The following is a 19,060-nucleotide window of genomic DNA, read 5'->3' as shown; positions in this document are numbered from 1 at the left end:
CCTTGCAGTCCAAGGGACTCTCGAGTCTTCTCCAACATCACAGTTCAAAAGCATCAATTCTTCGGTGCTCAGCTTTCTTTATAGTCCAACTCTCACATCCATACATGACTACTGGAAAAACCCTTATTAAAATATAAATTTTTTGGAGATACTCTTCAAAATATCCTTCATTTTGAAGGTATCCATTGAGTTTGATGAATGCATTTTGAGTCCAAGGATTTGAGACTGAGATGGTGGAGGTGTCATTAGTACAAATGGTGAACTTGTTTTGTTGGTGGTAATGAACTTACTTTTAGACATGTTTTAAAAACCCATGTACATGATTGTCCCTTTAGGGTATTGAAAATATAGAATTGGAGCATAGGAGAGGTTAGCCTTGAGCTTTCTGCATGGAATTTAAGGGTTTAAGAGATAGTTAAAACAAGGAAAGAGAATGAAAGGGAAAGGATGAAATCAAAAGGGAAGGAACTAGGAGATAAAATCTCTTTATAGTGAATAGGATGAGGAAGAGAAACTATGAGCTAAAATGTAATAGTTAAAGAGGTAGGAGATAAAGTAGGATCAATCAAGGAATAAGAAAAGTTTGAAATTAAATGCATAGTCAGTAGTGTTATATTTGGAGATATCAAAGAGAATGACTTCAGTGTGTTAATTAACTTGATGGGTGGGATCCTTTCCAAATGTGTATGTTTGTCAAATTGTCTTGATGTACACTTTAAATATCTTACATTTAATTTGTCGATTATACCTCAGTGAAAAAGACCCTGATGCTGGGAAAGTTTGAAGGCAGGAGGAGAAGGGGACGACAGAGATGAGATGGTTGGATGGCATCACTGATTAAAAGGACATGAGTTTGAGCAGGCTTCAGGAGATAGTGAAGGAGAGGGAAGCCCGGCATTGGATGGCATCACCAACTCAATGGACATGAGTTTGAGCAATATCTTGGAGTTGGTGATGGACAGGGAAGCCTGGTGTTCTGCAGTCCATGGGGTAACAAAGAGTTGGATATGCCTGAGCGACTGAACTGCCTGACTGTACTGAACGCTGAAAAAAAGAGAGAATGATTATAAATATTAGTTGACTTAGTTATCAGAAGATTGTTGATGTGCTTTAAACAAGCTTTCAGTAAAATTGTGAGGGTGAAAACATTGTGAACAATAAGGAATTGGTTGGCAGGAACAGTTAGGGTTTCAAGAGACGTGAAAGACCAGAAATATGGTGGCTTAAGAATAAGAAAATGGCAACCCATTCCAGTACTCTTGCCTGGAAAATCCCATGGATGGAGGAGCCTGGTAGGCTATAGTACATGGGGTTGCAAAGAGTAGGACATGACTGAGCGACTTCAGTTCACAAGAATAATATGGAATATTTGAGTGAAAGGGGGGGGCACATGGGAAGTTGGTCAGAAGAGGAAAATGATCCAGTAGAGAATCAGTGTAAGATATGAAAAAGAAAAATTGATGTAAGACAATGTTCTTGAAGATCTAGTAAGGATTGGGGTTAATATAAGAAAATTACTCCATAAGGAAGAGTTACCATTTGAGGAAGATAGAAATGGATAAAGATAGAAAAGTTTGAAGGTTATAAGAGTAGGAACTCAAGATGAACTCTCAATAAACTAAGACATCTAATTAGTTTGAAATGTTTGAACCGCCAATGTTTGGGGTGGAGAAAGAGAATTGGATAAGGGATCACTAAACTAAGCTGAGTGAAGGGTAGCACAGATTTATAATGGACTTTACCAACAGTGTTATGATGTTCTTTATCAATTTGTGGCAAACTAGGCTACTTTTTAAATTGTTAATGCTTCTACTTGGCTCTTCTATGTTAATTTTTTTGAAAATAGTTTTGAAACTATATATGCATGCATATTTTCACATAAGTGGTAGCAGGAGTGCTTTTTGTAAATGAAGATGTGAAGGTTCATATAGAGTGATTTAGAAGCCAGAGAGTTAAGTTGGGAGTCAGCTAGGTAAAAAGAGGATCTTTCTGTGTTCTGTCATTCTTGTCTCTCTCAGTTTTAGCAAAATCTGAATGTATATATTCAGATTACATTATATTTGTTTTACTTCCTTCCCTTTCTCCCCCCTCTAAAATAAATCTCTATAAATTTATAGGGACCTTCTCAGTTTTGTTTACCACTATACCTCCAGCACCTAAAACAGTGCCTTTGTCGTTATTTAGTTGCTAAGTCATCTTCGATGCTTTTTCGACCCCATGGGCTGTAGCCTGCCTGGCTCCTCCATCCATGGGATTTCCCAGGCAAGAATACTGGAATGGGTTGCCATTTCCTTCTCCAGGGGATGTACCCAACCTAGGGATCAAATCTGTGTCTCCTGCATTGGCAAGCATGTTCTTTACCACTGAGTCACCAGGGAAGCCCAGGGCCTACTACATAGTAAGTGGTGGACAAAACTTACAGAATGTGTACCAGTGCAGCAGTGGAAAGAGAGTCAGAGAATGACTGAGTGCTCTGATACTAACAGGGAGATATTCACAGAATATGTTTGAATTGAGTCTAAGGAGTAAAACCCTAGGTATAAGGCAGCAGCATGTGAAAAGGCATGGGAGTATGACATTGCAGGATGAATTGAGGAAACAAAGTTTTATATGACTGAGGCAAGAGTGCATGTTTGGTTTTGGCCAGAGAAAAGTCTGGAGAGTCATTCAATTTCTCTTCTCAGTTCCAGCTTACTAATCTTTTTCATCCTTTCATCTAGTATATGATATTGACATTTTAAAATTTGAATTGGTAGAATATGAATACTTCTTGATTTGGAAAATGGAAATTCACAGTCTTTTTCACATTTCAACATTGCCCCTAAAATGTTTTTCTTTTTTAAAAAAATCAATAGATATCCAGTCATGTTAAAGCAATTGATACAATTTACCAGACAACAGACTTCTCTGGAATCCGTAACATCAGTTTCATGGTGAAACGCATAAGAGTAAGTAAGGAATTTCAATAGTTAACATTAAAAAAGAGAAACAATAAGGATCATGTTTATGAAATGAAAATGCTTGCTTTATATTTCATCTTTATGCATTAAATAGTTTAAATTGTGTTTACTAATACAGGTTATCTTTACTCTTGGGTTGTACATGCACACAGAGGGGATACCTAGACTTAACGATTTAAGAATGAAATCTATAGAGCTTTAATCTCGACTGTAGAAGAAGTATGGTAGAAAGTACTGTTCTCTGTTTGTCTGATTAACATACTAGTTATAAAGTGCTATAGTAACTAGAGATTCAGTACTTGACATTTTCCCCAGTTTCTGTAGTTTCTCCTTATAGAGTATATTTTAGAGTGTGTCCCATTTAATGCTCCAGTGGAGGGAAGGATAGATACAGTGGTTAAGTAAAATTGGAAGTTGGAGAAACACTTAATTCTATTTCCTCTTGAAATTTAACAGTGCACACTAATATATTCCAGGTTTTGAGAAATCCTTTGGGAAAGAAATCCATACATTTCTAAGCTTATTTAGCCTTTTTTGTATTAACATCATCTGAGACTCCAAAGAATTGCAGTACACATTTTGAGAAATGCTGATTCTTAGTTTTAATGTTATAAATTGTTAATAAGTAAATAATTATTAACAAAATTGGACTGTTTCAAACATTTTCTAAATATGAATTCTTTCAAAGTATATAGCTTTTAGGAATCTGAGTGTATAAGCTAGATAACCCATGTTTTAAAAGTCATCATTTTACAAAAGTACTTTCCACAGAACTTTGTTTTTAATACAAATTTTAATGGGTTTTATTTTTTTTAATTATGTATTTATTTATTTTTGGCCTCACTATGCAACTTGTAAGATCTTAGTTCCCCAACCAGGGATTGAACCCTAGCCCTCTCAGTGAAAGCACTGAGTTTTGACCACTGGATCTCCAGGGAATTTCCCATAGACAATTCTTTATATTTCTTAAAATATATAGTTTTAGTATACATGTGTAATATATTTTTTTAAATAGCTGAAAATGGTCTTTACTTTTAAAAGTGACATGATTAAATACTACATTGAGTTGTCTTAAGGTGAAATATGGTTTATAGATAGATAAAGAACTGTAATTAGTTGCTTTCATGTATTTTGAGAGTGATATAAACATTTAAATGAGCAAATAAAAGTGATAAGTGGTATAAGAATTGCTGTTTAGTAGACAGAGGAATAAAATGCAAAGTAGTGAAAAATAGAGAACACCTTAAGAAGTTTTAGTAAGGTACATTTTTTTGAGTAAAATAATTTGCATTATGAAGAAACAGATGTATATAAAAGGGTAATGTGGCAGTTGGTTGTTTTTCCGGCCTTTGGTCAAGATTAAAACTTTAGTTTAAAATCTCATCATTTGAAGTTTGTGAACCATTAAATAATTTGAAATTTGTATTTTGTAAGCACATATTTAAATATTCATCATCCCATTTTTAATATAGGTAACTAAAATTTAGATGCAGTTTTTATTTATAGCCAATATTATAGAAGTATCAGAATTTCATTTCTCTGTTTTGTGGGGAAAAGCAATGTGTAGCATGTCTCTAAGCATGGGCTACTTAGAATACATAGTATTGTTTTAGGATTTGTGTGTGTGTGTGTGTTTGTGATATGACCATAACTGATTGTTTTTGATTAATTGTTAATGGATAAACCAGATATTCTCATATCTGTCCTTGGGCAGTTACCCTCAAGGGGTTTCTGCTACCCTGTTTGTAAACCCCTTGGTTTTAGTGAAAAACGTGGATCATAAAAAGACCTGTAGTTTTCACTTGATTGACTGTAATAGCCTTACCTTATTACTGATATTTTCAGTAGACTGAGATTTGCCTTCTAAGCAATGTTTATTCTCATATATATTCCTTTTTATTCTCTATCAACAGTCTTATATGTAATTCTCTATCTTGGAGAAAACCAAATTGTTCTAGGACTTCAAAAGATAGGCAGAGGTCTCTGAAAAGAAGTAATGACTCATAAATAAAAGCTTTTGTTTTGGTGAAGTTTGGTGTCAGAATTGATTATTCTTCACATTGTGTAAGAGAAACCTGCCCCCAGAGTATAGTAGCTAAAGTGTTGAAGGAAACATTCTGGAGGAACTCAGCTTGAAATAGAGAAACAAATGGGCAAAGAAAAAAAATTTCTTACATTCAGGGAAAAAAGTTGAATTTGAAGCTAGTTGGGCTTGACGGAGAAGGCAGTGGCAAGCCACTCCAGTACTATTGCCTAGAAAATCCCATGGACGGAGGAGCCTGGTAGGCTGCAGTCCATGGGGTCGCTAAGGGTCGGACACGACTGAGCAACTTCACTTTCATTTTTCACTTTCACACATTGGAGAAGGAAATGGCAACCCACTCCATGTTCTTGCCTGGAGAATCCCAGGGACGGGGGAGCCTGGTGGGCTTCCGTCTATGGAGTCACACAGAATCGGACACGACTGAAGTGACTTAGCAGCAGCAGCAGCAGCATGATTTTCTAGGCAAGTAGAACCAGGAATATGATTTGTCTGCTGAATTGACAGTCTTGGATTTAATATCTATTTTATGTTCTACTAATTAGGTGAAATATAGAGTTTTATATCCTTTACTTATCATCATATGTAGGAGATCAGCACTAAGGGAGACTGATCAGATGATTAAATATGAGAAACTGTACTTCCTTATTAGAAATTTTGAAAGCAGAACTTGTTTTTTCATCCCAAGTGTTCAGGAAAGGGGTGAATATTTGCTCAGAAATGTAACATACTCAGTTTTAATACCCCTACCTTGTCTTTCCATTTTTTTTTTTTTCTTTTTGGTGTCTGTGATCAGCTATGGGTTGGAGGAAGTGGGAGTAACTGTAGAAGCATTAATTTAGCCCCAGCTTCCTTGGTCCCCAAGTGTATTGTCCAGCTTGGTCAAATTTTTCTAAATCTTCAGGTATCCTCATTGCTACTTAAAAAAAAAAAAAAAAAAGACTAAGCAGTGGATACTACTTCCACTAAAGCTCTGCTTACATTAGCTGCTTACTAAAATCATTGTTTTGTGAATTTTAGATCAACACAACTGCTGATGAGAAGGACCCTACAAACCCATTCCGTTTTCCAAATATTGGTGTGGAGAAGTTTCTGGAGCTGAATTCTGAGCAGAATCATGATGATTACTGTTTGGCCTACGTTTTCACAGATCGAGATTTTGATGATGGTGTCCTTGGTCTGGCCTGGGTTGGAGCACCTTCAGGTAGTTTATCTAAATATGTCTTGACTTACTACTTGAAAAGCAGTGTCATGATGGATTGAATTTTACAAAGTATAGGAGAAAGTGATGCCCGTACAGTATTTTCATTTGTACAGCTCTAGTTAGGTAAAATTCATAAGCATAATGTAAATGGAAAAATAGATGAAGCAGCTTTTTATTTTGAAATGAATTACATGAGTACTAACAGGGAGATATCCTGACATTTGGTATTGTACATTCAGTGGCTGAAATAAATAATTTTATGGGGAAAAGTGGTACTTATTTCTGAAACTGAAAAGCAGAATGCTAATTGTTCCACAAAAGTTAATGTAATTATTAATGGGATGGGGGTTGGGGAGAGGTTCTTAGAGTTAACAAGGGAAAATTATGTTCTTGCTTTTGTTCTGTAGTGAGATAAAATGCAGAGAAATCCTGCTCAAGGACAGCAGGTGGGAAGAAAAAGAGACTACTTTTACTATCATTATTTTATTTCTAGGCTTTATTTTAACAAAAGTCAAGTATTGCCTGAAAAGAGATGTGAGCAGGAGACCCCAGGACCCATAGCTCCATTGGCTTGACTGCATGGACCCACATTCTGCTGGTGTCTACCTTAGCCATGAAAGCCACTATCATTGAGAAAGCTGGAATAGGATAATGTCGTTTCCACTGCAGTTCAGTGGGGATCTGTCATTTACAGTACAATAGGTGCAGTAGCCTAGTTTAGAGAAATACAAATTTATTAAGTGAAAGATAAGTTGAAAGAATCCCCGACTCTTTGAATATAAATTTGCCATATAGAATTTGATCAGTAGTCCGTCATCATTTGAGCTGTAAACAGCAGTTTCTCCTTCTGATATACCTTTTTAAAAGAATCAACTTCAACTTTATATGGGATAAGACAGGCTCTTCTGTTCTTATTCTTTGATTTGTTATGCATATTTTAGCATCCTTAGTACTATAGTTTTCCTCATGTATTTTGCTCTTTTTTTAAAGCCAGCAGTGAATATCCTTTTTACAGGTTCCAAAGCTTTTGTTTCTCTGCCACATTTTGAAGTGTACTCAATCCCTATTGTCATTAAAATACATGTTATGCCATAGGCTGCATGTGTTATATAGTACAGTATTTTTGGATATTTGTCCCTTAGAGTGATCTGTGCTGGTTTTGTGTTACTTGCAGTGTCAGTAGATTGTACATCTCTTTCCTGTGATAATTCACATATTTTATAACTTGTATATGCTGAAACTTCTTTTTCCCTGCTTGGGAAGAAGATTAGTTGGATAATTTTATCGCAAAGTTTATAATCCCTTCTCCTTATTCATCAGTAAGTGCTATAGAAACTCAAGGATTCATTTGGGTTTTTTTCCTATGTTGTGGTTAATATAGTGGTTCTTTAACTATGCTTCATGCACTAGCAGCATCCATATTACCTGGGAGCCTGTTAGGAATGTAAATTTATGGGCCTCCCTCACTCAGGTCTACTGTATCAGAAACTCCAGGTGGTGTGGAGCCCATCAGTCTTTATCTGAAGAAGCCCTCCAGGTGATTCTGATGCATTCTAAAGTTTGAAAACCAACATATTAATATTTTTGCTTGCAAAATGTCTCCTGGGCAAATGATTAGATGATCTCAGACTAAAAACTTCCTACCATTTTGTATTTTCAACTCCAGACTGTTGTTCATTTAGAATGTAGTGGTTCTGAGAGAGCTTGGTCAAATTTTTCTGAATATTCAGATATCTGCATGTCTACTTAAAAAAAAAAAAAGACTATGTATTTAGAACAGTTTTAAATTTATACAGAAATTTAGCAGATAGTATAGAGTGTTATCTTCCCTACCTTTCTATTTTATAACAGCTTACATTAGTATGATACATTTGTTACACTTAATGAACCAGTATTGGTACATTATTGTTAACTAAAATCATCCCATACTTCATTCAGATTTCTTATTCAGATCAGGTCCTTTTCCCATTCCAGGATGTTGTCCAGGATACAACCATACATTTAATTGTCATTTCTCTTTAGTCTCCTCCTAGCTGTGATGATTTTTCAGACTTTTCTTATTTTTTATAACCTTGACAGTTTTGAGGAGTATTGGTCAGGGATATTGTTGGATGCCCCTCTGTTGTAGTCTGTTTGCTGTTTTTCTCATAATTGAACTAGGGTTTGGGGGACAGTTAGTTTTTCTGTCTAGTTTGTGATATCTGGACCACTTACTTTATGAAGTACTGTTTATTTTATTGAAGTGACAGTAGGCGGAGTTCTGGTTTGAGAATGCTAGGCCGCATTATTTGTATTTTTGTTGTTGTTCTTCATCTGATGCCATCTTCCTTTAATCTGTGTTAAAATCCCAACCCCAGCTCTCACAAGCCTTTTTCTAGGAGCTTCTGGGGGAACAGCTAGGCAGGGACGGAAGAATGGGGCCAGAGTGGGAAAGAGAGGGGTCTTTGTACCTTTGACACAACTTTTTCTAAAATAGGATACCTGCCCTGATAGCTTTCTTCTTCATTTCCCTTTGCCCTTAGACTGCCTGAACTGAGTTTATTTGGTTTGCATTTTATTTGTTTTTATAAGCAACTTTATGTATTTGCTCTTACTAATTAATTCAGTTACCTTGTGATGTATAGGTGTTATTTCCTCTATTATATAGCCAAGGAAAGTTGGATTACAACCCAGTACCACACAGCATCTAGAATCTGGACCTTTTGACTCCACGTTTTGTGCATTTGGTAGTTATTGTACTCGTTCTTATTATAATGTAATATCCTACCTTTATCTCTCTAAGACATTTCCAAGAAGAAGTTGAAATGTTTCCTGAATCTAAGTAGAGATGCAGTCTGTTTCCTTCTTTCTTAAGAGAGAGGAGTCATGGGTGCCTGCCAAGTCGCTTCAGTCGTGTCTGACTAGAATTTAGGCATCGTTTTGGGTAACTGTCATGAGATAAAGAGAAGAGCTCTGGATTGGGAGCTAGTGTACTGGGTCCTTGTCTGTTCTGTCTCTGTAAATTCAGGTAAATCATGTTGTTTCAGCTTGTTTATTTTTCATTGTAATTTATTCTGCCTTTGCCCTTCTTTTGTGACTTGATATTTCTGTATGCAGATTTTAGTAATGCTAGTTTTAGCCTAATTTTTTGCAATAGTATTTTATAGCTGATCTGTTCAGCTTGTGGTCTGTTGCTTTTCTTAACCTTTTTCATTTTTATTTGACCTAATTAGTTTCTATTGTAATATTTAGCTTGATTTCATTTAATTCTGCAGCTGTTTCACTATTCAAATATATAGTAGTGAAAAGAATTTTGTTGTGATACTGTTGTGTTAATTTTCACAGGATAGTTACTCAAATTACTAGCTGTAGTCCTCTTCATTGACTCAGTTAAGGTGGAAAAAACAATGAGGGTTGAAACATTCCAATAATATTTCTTGTGTTTTAGTCTTTTTTTATGCTACTTTTTATTTGTTCTCTTAAAATTTCTTCTTGTGGTTGGGTTCTGCCTTCAGTTTCCTTTTAGTGAGAAAAACAGTTCCTCCTGCCCTAACTCCAGCTCGTAAACTGGGCTAACTTGGAGGCTTCCATGTGAAATCATAGAGGACCTAGAAGGGAGCTCTAGAAAGGGAGGAATCTGGTCTCCAAAACAAAGTTAGTCTTGAATAAGAAACTGGAAAGGTTAAACTTCTCTTTTTATAAGCAAAGTTTTGTGTTAAACAGGTAGTAGCCTCTTATGTGGAGAAGGAAATGGCAACCCACTCCAGTGTTCTTGCCTGGAGAATCCCGGGGACGGGGGAGCCTGGTGGGCTTCCGTTGATGGGGTCACACAGAGTCGGACACGACTGAAGTGACTTAGCAGCAGCAGCAGCAGCCTCTTATGTGGAGAATGAAATGGCAACCCACTCCAGTGTTCTTGCCTGGAGAATCCTAGGGATGGGGGACCCTGGTGGGGTGCTGTCTGTGGGGTCGCACAGAGTTGGACATGACTGAAGCAACTTAGCAGCAGCAGCAGCCTTTTATGTAGAGACTGAAATGTCAGTTCCTTCACAAAGTAAATTCTTTATATTAGATAGCCCTTTGTTGTACTTAATTTGCTGCGCCCTTCTAGCAGGATTTTTGAGGGGGTCTTTGTTTTATTAAGGCATATTCTGCTCATCTGTTACCCACCTTACTGTTACCAGTTAACCCAGTGAAAATAGTCTCAGTTTGCCAGGTCACTGAAGAAGGCGGACTGTGGAATTCATCTGCAGAGCCAGTCCTGAACCATTGAGTATTCCTCTGACCATTTGTGAAGAACATTTTGGGGGACATTTTATTTGGTAGAGATCTTCTTTTCTGTTTTTCTTATTTAGAACTTGTCTGGCAGTATACTAATTTCTGCTTCAGAATTACTGCTCAGATTAGTGTTGAATGGTCAGCATGCTACTATTGTTGTAGATGTTTAAGGCCTGCTCACCCCTAAACTGTATTTATGGATTCTTTCAGGGTATTAAATTTACCCTATTAGGTTTTATAATTTTTTTCTTTTGGGGAGTTGTTTTAACAAGTTTAGGACTGATATTCTGTGACTAGCCCTCAGACTGTCTTGTAGATAGAAAAATGTTTCTGTTTCTTTGTTGGTCTTTGAGTTATCCATCCATCATTGTTATTCATAATTTGTATTTTTCAGTGATGACTGTATGTAGTAAACTTTTAAATTTACAGTATAAAGCAATGACTGAACTTGAGTTATGACTTAGCTGTAGGTATTTATAACAACATTAATTGAGTTTCTGGCATATCAAAAATTGTTGCAGTATTTAAAAAGTTAAATCACAACTAATAAAGTTAGACATAGTATTGTATTTCTTTCTGTATAATTGAATTATTCGAACATATGCTGTTAGTCTGTAAAAATAGCAAACTTTCCAGATAAGCAATAGTTATTGAAACCAAAAGCAGTTAAATATATTAAACTAGATATGAATTAAAAAGACTGTATTTCAGAAGACTACACTCAAATTTATGCATTATCTTTCCTTAAATTAGATAGACCTTAAAAATATAGGAAGTGCATTATTGGAGTTTTTAATATGTGCTGTTTACTTTTTTTTTTAACTGATAAAGATTTGCAGTGTGGAGTCTTCTATGCTTAATTCAAGTCTGACAGTACAGCACTGGACCAATTTGCGTATGACACATCTTCGATAAGGCAGGATATTAATTTGCTACTTATTTAAAACTATAATATGTAGACTGTAATTATTACATACAGAATGCTTATTTATATCTTTTCTAGTTTCTAGAATAGTGATACAGTCCTTCGGACTCCAAAAGTAAAAGTAGATTAAGAGAATATATTAAATATTTGTAAGTAATTTGCTGTTAACTTTCTATTCAGTTTTCTGTGTAGAAAACGTAGTAAATGTTAAATATAAAGGTTCTCAGTCCTTTGCCCTTTAAAATCTGCGTATATGACTTAGACTCAGTTTAGTTTTCTGTGAAAGCACCTTATCATTTCAGTTTCTCGAACTGTATCATAATAGTCATTAAATTTATGGTAAGTTATCCTATACTTTCTAATATTAAAAGGAACAAGGCAACAGTTGTAGCGTCTTGCTATTCTTGCATATCTTTTTTTTTTTGAACTTTTTATTTTGTATTTAGGTATAGCTGATTAACAGTATTGTGATAGTTTCAGGTGGACAGCAAGGGCCTCAGCCATACATATACATGTATCCATTCTCTCCCAAACACCCTTCCCATCCAGGCCGCCACATTCAGGCTTCTTGTTGGTTATCCATTTTAAATATAGCATATCTTGAACATCTTTTTTGAATTGCTTTCCTATTATATACTTTATCAGAGATTATAAATGTTAGACTTTTAAAAATGTAATTTGGTTGTAACTGTGTATAGAAAGTTAATTTGAAATAATTAGATCATTTATCAGAATATCCTAATCCATTTGATTGTATTTTAATGAAAAAATGCAAATAATCTCTTAAAATGTGAATGTAAACCAAAGTACTTCTCCCTGAAAGTCTTTAAAATACTGTGATCGTCTCAGTGCAGGGTATATAAAAACAAGGATTGGCCAGTTTCTAATTTGTTGATGTTCTTTTTTTTAATTTCTAAAATTAACTGCATTTAGATGTGAAAACACTCTCATGTTGGTATTAAGCTCTGAAGTTTAGGAGCTGTAAATGAACAGATGAACTACAAAATGGTTTCATACGTGTTATACAAGTGAAAAATGAAGACTAAAATTTGAAAATATCTTCAAGACATGTTGGAAAATCATAATTGAGTTTTTTGAACCTATTTTGGAAAAAAATTCAAACTTGCCAAAAAGTTGCAAGAGTGGTATAGTGAACTCCTGATAAATTAATCAGTTAACATGTTACCACACTTGCTTTTTCTCCCTTCCCACTTTCTGCCCTTCATTCCTTTTTTCTTTTACCCACTTGACATTTTTTTAGTGTTATTGAGATATAATTGACAAAACTGTAAGACATTTAAAGTATACAATGTGATTTGATATTTGTATGCATTGTGAATTCATGATTTCCCCCACCAAGTTTAATACATCCATCTCCTCACATATTTACATTTGTGTGGGTGTGTGTGAGAATGTTTAACTTCTGTTCTCTTAGCAAATTTAATTTATGTAATACCACATTTTCAGCTATAGTCATCATGTGTTACACATTAGATCCCCAGACTTTATTCATCTTACAACTTGAAGTTTGTACCTCTGTCAGCCTATTTCCTCCACACCCTAGCCTCCACTACTTTTTTCTTTTTAAAGAGTACATAGTACGATGTCTTTTAGAACATGAATCACATATTCCTGTGCATCACTATTATTATTTGTTTTGCTAAATTAAGAGGAGTAAAAATTTGGAGACATTTTGGTTATGAAGAGGAACATTTTATAAGGGCTTTGTATTCAATCCTAAGAATTTATTTGTGCCATTAAAACTTTTATTTGAATGACTTTCTAATCGTGGACCAAAGAAACTTTTTAGAACTTGATATATGTATATACCAAGTTTGGACTCAAAATACATATAAAATGTTTCAAGTTAATATGGCATATATTAGAGAATTACTTTGCCAACAAAGGTTCGTCTAGTCAAGGCTGTGGTTTTTCCCGTGGTCATGTATGGATGTGAGAGTTGGACTGTGAAGAAAGCTGATTGCCGAAGAGTTGATGCTTTTGAACTGTGGTGCTGAAGAAGACTCATGAGAGTCCCTTGGACTGCAAGGAGATCCAGCCAGTCCATTCTAAAGGAGATCAATCCTGGGTGTTCATTGGAAGGACTGATGCTAAAGCTGAAACTCCAATACTTTGGCCACCTCATGTGATGTGTTGACTCACTGGAAAAGACTCTGATGCTGGGAAGGATTGGGGGTGGGAGAAGAAGGGGATGACAGAGAATGAGAGGGCTGGATGGCATCACCGACTCGATGGGCATGAGTTTGAGTGAACTCCGGGAGTTGGTGATGGACAGGGAGGCCTGGCGTGCTGTGATTCATGGGGTCGCAAAGAGTCAGACATAACTGAGTGACTGAACTGAACTGAGAGAATTATTTGGGGGGGAAGATGCTAATTTTAGCCATTTTTTGTTTTGAATTAGGAAGCTCTGGAGGAATATGTGAAAAAAGTAAGCTCTATTCCGATGGTAAGAAGAAGTCTTTAAACACTGGAATTATTACTGTTCAGAACTATGGGTCTCATGTACCCCCCAAAGTCTCTCACATTACGTTTGCCCATGAAGTTGGACATAACTTTGGATCTCCAGTAAGTATTGCCTAATTATTAGGTTTTCTTTTAAGTTGCTGGTCTTTCATGTTGTGTAATTTTTGTTGATACTATTTATAATGAAAACAAGTCCACGTGAATGCGTAGTTTTTATATGTCAAAACACAGTAATGTGCTTGACCGTAGAGGCAGAAAATAGAGTGCTTGTAATTAAAATAAGAAAATAAGCACAACAGTGCCAGAATTATAAGAAGGCAGGAATTTGTCTCTCATTCACTCCTGACCTGGAAACAATGCCTGGTACAAGATTCATTCAAATATTTGTTGAGTGAGAATCACTTTTCATTGTTTGATTGTTAGCAAATTATGGATTTTTTTGCTTGGTTTCTATTAAGGCATTATTGGGGTTTACTAGATTTGTCTTTTTCTACTTAGACTGTTATTTTAAAATCTTTCAGTATTAAAACTTGATAACATGCGTAAAAGTAGAGAAAAATAGTACAACAATCTTACTCTCATCATACAGGACAGAGGTCAGAGGTCAACAAGCATTTTTTGTAAAGGGTCTACTAATAAACTAGGTTTGTGGGGCAACATTTGGTCTCTGTTGCATATTTTTCTTTGTTTTGTTATTTTTACAGTCTTTTAAACATGGAAAAACCATTCTTAGGCCATATGAAAACAGGCTGTGGGCTGCTATTTGCTGACCTCTGATTCAAATTCTGCGATCATCAAGATTTTGCCACATCTTTCTGTATTTCCTTTTCTTTGTGAGGTGTTAGAAACAAAGTCATTCACCCTTCCATATTTCAGTGTGCATGTCTTAAAAAATGAGACATTTTCTTCCATACCCACCATGTGGTTATGATACCTGACAAAATGAATAGTTCTTTGCTATTATTTAATACCCTGGGGCTTCCCTGGTGGTTCAGATGGTAAAGAATCTGCCTGCAATGCGAGAGACCTGGGTTTGATCCCTGGGTCACGATGATTCCCTGGAGAAGGGAATGTCTACCCACTTCAGTATTCTTGCTTGGAGAATTCCATGGGCAGAGGAGCCTGGCGGGCTACAAAGAGTTGGACACGACTGAGAGACTAACACTTTTACTTTCACTTTTTCAATATATAGTCTATTGTATTGATTTTAAAGTGAACTGAAGATTAATATACATGGAAGTACAAAATACTGAAAGGTATTTTGTCTTTGTGATTTTGCTGGGGCTTATTAAAATTACAAGTTTGGGAAATTTTCATTTGAAAACTGTATAAATTCACTTGTACTTTATCACTTGTAAAAATGGGAATTTTTGAGTTTAGAAAAAAATTGAATTCTAATAGCTTAAAATTCTCAAGCCCTTACTTAATGCTCCCACAGATCGTAAAATGTAAGTGTCCTCTCACTAAGTTGCAAATCTTTCTTCTTCTAATTCTAATCAGGAATGGATGGATAAAGTATTTAAAATGCGTCTAATCTCTCTACCTCTTGGCTGCTTTTGTGATCTCTTCTTAAACAAGAGTAATTGAAATTTTAAAGATGAGCAGAGAACTCTTACTCATGGTTATCTTGTATTTTCAAGGTCAGTTAAATGTCCTCTACTCTCCCAGTCAACTTCATCCAACCCTTACCAGGGGAATTTTAGTATCTTTCCAACTACTCTTCGGTTTGTTAGTCTAGGACCTCTCAACCTCTCAAAGTTTAATGTGCATATAAATTACTGAGGATCTTACAGTATAGATTCCATTTTAGTGGGCCTTTGGAGGGGCTTAGTGTCTAAGTTTCTAAGACTCCCATGTGATGCTGCTGCTGATGATCTGTGGATCACACTTAGAGTAGGATATCTAGTATATTCTCTTTGCACTTCCCATCTAATTTGTCTTCTAATTGGTTGCCAGAGAGGTGTTTTTTAATACATTAATGTAATATTACTTATTACTTTTTGTTGAATGTATAAATTGGTTCACATTTTTTTGCTTATTACCTTGTTATCTTTTCCTGTCATACCAGACTACTTCTAGTGATTCTGTCCTCCTCAAATACACCTCATTCCTTTGTGTATATTGTTCATGATACTATAGAGTACAGATGATACTATACTGTAGATAGCGGGTGCTTAGTAAATTTATTTTCAGTAATTTTAATATTGAGATCAGCCAGACCATGAACTCCTGAGCCTGTCTTCTTTGACATTTTTGTCTAAAATCTGTCTTTCTGTCTTTTGTCATTATATCTGTAGTATGTCAATGTTACTTTCTGTCTGAGTGGTTCAGTGTGTTGCATATATTTATTTATGTGAAAGCCACTTAGTCCTGTCTCTTTGTGACCCCATGGACTGTAACCCTCCAGACTCCTTTGTCCATGGACTTCAGAAGGTCAGAATACTATCGTGGGTAGCCGTTGCCTTCTCCAGATCTTCCCAACCTAGGGATTGAACCCAGGTCTTGCACATAGCAGGCAGATTCTTTACTATCTGAACCACCAGGGAAGCTATCCTAAATGTTCACACACCTGTTGTTAACCAATTTATAAACATTGTTGTTGGAAATTGCAATCAAGAGGCGAGTTCCTGTCTCCCAGTATGAAAGTCTTAATGTATTTACTCTCAGCAGATTAACCTTTATCTAGGTATGTGCGGGCTATGTCACTTGAGTTGTGTCTGACTCTTTGCGGCCCTATGGACTGTAGTCCACCAGACTTCTCTGTCCATGGGATTTTCCAGGGAAGAATACTGAAGTGAGTTACCATTTCCTCCTCCAGGGGACCAAACCCATGTCTCTTATGTCTCTTGCATTGGGCATGCAGGTTCTTTACCACTAGCCCACTTGGGAAGCTATTGTCTAGGTATAGTTCTAGTCATTCTGATCATGTCACTTCTGCTTACAACCCTACATCCAATACTTGTTGATATTGCTAATACAGTTTCCTTAACTTAGTATTTATAGAGTTTTCCATAATTTGGGGCTAAGTATGTTTCCTGTGTTGTTTCCTCTTCCCTGTCAAATTAACTCATTTAAAAAAGTGTACTTCTGCCAAGAAGCCAATTCCTTCCCATCTCTGCCTGTTGAAATCTTGATCCATGTTGCTATATAATGTAAATTAATATCACTCTTTTGTCAGGCAGTTTGGCAGTATGTATCAAGATCTTTAAAGTGTTTCTCCTTTTAATGCAGTAACTCTCTACCTTTGGGAACCCAACTAAAAGAAGTAATTGCAGAATGTGTCAAAGATTCATGTGAATTAAAAATAAAAAAAGGTATCCATGGCAATTAAACCTTCACTGATTTTTTTTCTTCTTTATGAGACAGTGGCCCCTAAAAGAGCAAATTATCTTTCCTTTTCACAGGCTAAAATAACGGTAAGGTCTAGTCTAAAGGAGAGTCCTCAAGCTTCCATTGTTCTTCTGACGAGAAAATTACATCTAATCAGATGACCTGAAAACCCTATTTTACTTCCTGTTTATGTAACTTTATATTCTTTTTGACAGCATGATTCTGGAACAGAGTGCACTCCAGGAGAATCTAAGAATTTAGGACAAAAAGAAAATGGCAATTACATCATGTATGCAAGAGCAACATCTGGGGACAAACTTAACAACAATAAATTCTCACTCTGTAGTATTAGAAATATAAGTCAAGTTCTTGAGAAGAAGAGAAACAACTGTTTTGTTGGTATGTATATTTTCCCAGCATTTTAATATGAATATTTTCGAACATTCTGAAAACTGGAAAGAATTAAATAGCAAACACCTGTATATCCACCACTACCACCTTTATATTTTACAGTTGTTAGCACTTTAATTTGGAGAAGGCAATGGCAAGCCACTCCAGTACTCTTGCCTAGAAAATCCCATGGATGGAGGAGCCTGGTAGGCTGCAGTCTGTGGGGTCGCTAAGGGTCAGACACGACTGAGCGATTTCACTTTCACTTTTCACTTTCACACATTGGAGAAGGAAATGGCAACCCACTCCAGTGTTCTTGCCTGGAGAATCCCAGGGAAGGGGGAGCCTGGTGGGCTTCCGCCTATGGGGTCACACAGAGTCGGACACGACTGAAGTGACTTAGCAGCAGCAGCAGCAGCAGCAGCACTTTAATACATTTGTTTTATCACATAGGGGGCTTCCCTGGTGGCTCAGATGGTAAAGAATCTGCAGTGCAGGAGACCAGGTTTGATCCCTGGGTCGGGAAGATCCCATAGAGAAGGGATTGGCTACCCACTCCAGTATTCTTGCCTGGAGAATTCCATGGTCAGAGGAGGAGCCAGGCAGGCTATAGTCCATGGGGTCACAGAGTTGGACACAACTGAACAACTAACACTTATCACATATGTATCAATCTGTTCATCTCTCAATCCATGTTTTATTGTGATTGTAATTTAAAGTGGATTTGGGATATCAGGATACTTCACTCTAAGCCCTTTAGCTTATATTTTTTACATAAGTGAAGTATACAAATCAACTCTACCTTTTGATGATCTTTGACAAATGCATCTCCCTGTGTAAGCTAAGCACCTGTCAAGATGTACAACATTTCTGTCACCTGAAAAAGCTCTCTCATTTCCTTTCCCCATCAATCTCTGTACCTGTCCCATAATAAATGGATTTATTTCTCCATAGATAAATTTTGTTTTCATATAAGTGGAATCATACAGTTTGCATTCTTTTGTGGAAGGCTGCTTTCTCTCATCATACTGTTTTGAAGTTCATTATTAGTGTTTTGTACCTTTTTTTTTTTTTGGCTGGGTAGAAGTACATTATATGAATTTATCACAGTTTACTTATCCTCTCTCCTGTTGAATGAACACCTGGGCTTTTCAGGTTTGGGCTATTATGAATAAAGTTGCTATTAATTTTTTTCTTATTGTGGTAAAATATATATAACATAGAGTTTATATTTAAACTAGTTTTAAATGTATCATTCAGTGGCATTAAGTACATTTACCATGTTGTACAACCATCACCACTTTTCCATTTTCAAACTTTTAAAATCAGCCCAAATAGAAATTCTGTAACCATTAAGCAGTTAACTCCTATTTCTCTCTCTCCCCACTTCCTTGTAACCTCGATTCTATTTTGTGTCTCTGCGACTTTGCCTATTTGAGGAACCTCATAGTAGTGGGATTATGCTTTTT

General features: G+C 36.1%; 1 protein-coding gene across 2 annotated transcripts in view; it reads left to right on the top strand.

The window, feature by feature from the left end:
• ADAM10 (ADAM metallopeptidase domain 10) overlaps nucleotides 1-19,060 on the top strand; it is a 140,307-nt gene that overhangs the window by 95,189 nt on the left and 26,058 nt on the right. For both annotated transcript variants that reach the window (XM_055437389.2, XM_055437390.2), the window contains 4 exons: nucleotides 2,856-2,948; nucleotides 6,022-6,205; nucleotides 13,810-13,973; nucleotides 17,417-17,600. In XM_055437389.2, the coding sequence (XP_055293364.1) occupies nucleotides 2,856-2,948; nucleotides 6,022-6,205; nucleotides 13,810-13,973; nucleotides 17,417-17,600 (625 nt within the window). The remainder of the gene's footprint in view (nucleotides 1-2,855; nucleotides 2,949-6,021; nucleotides 6,206-13,809; nucleotides 13,974-17,416; nucleotides 17,601-19,060) is intronic.

The sequence above is a fragment of the Moschus berezovskii genome, chromosome 9 (genome assembly GCF_049115385.1).
Source record: "Moschus berezovskii isolate FMDL1 chromosome 9, NW_MosBer_1.0, whole genome shotgun sequence".
In the NCBI taxonomy this organism is placed as follows: domain Eukaryota; kingdom Metazoa; phylum Chordata; class Mammalia; order Artiodactyla; family Moschidae; genus Moschus; species Moschus berezovskii.
The sequence above is the reverse complement of the archived record's forward strand: the minus strand, read 5'-3'. Positions and strand labels throughout refer to the sequence as shown.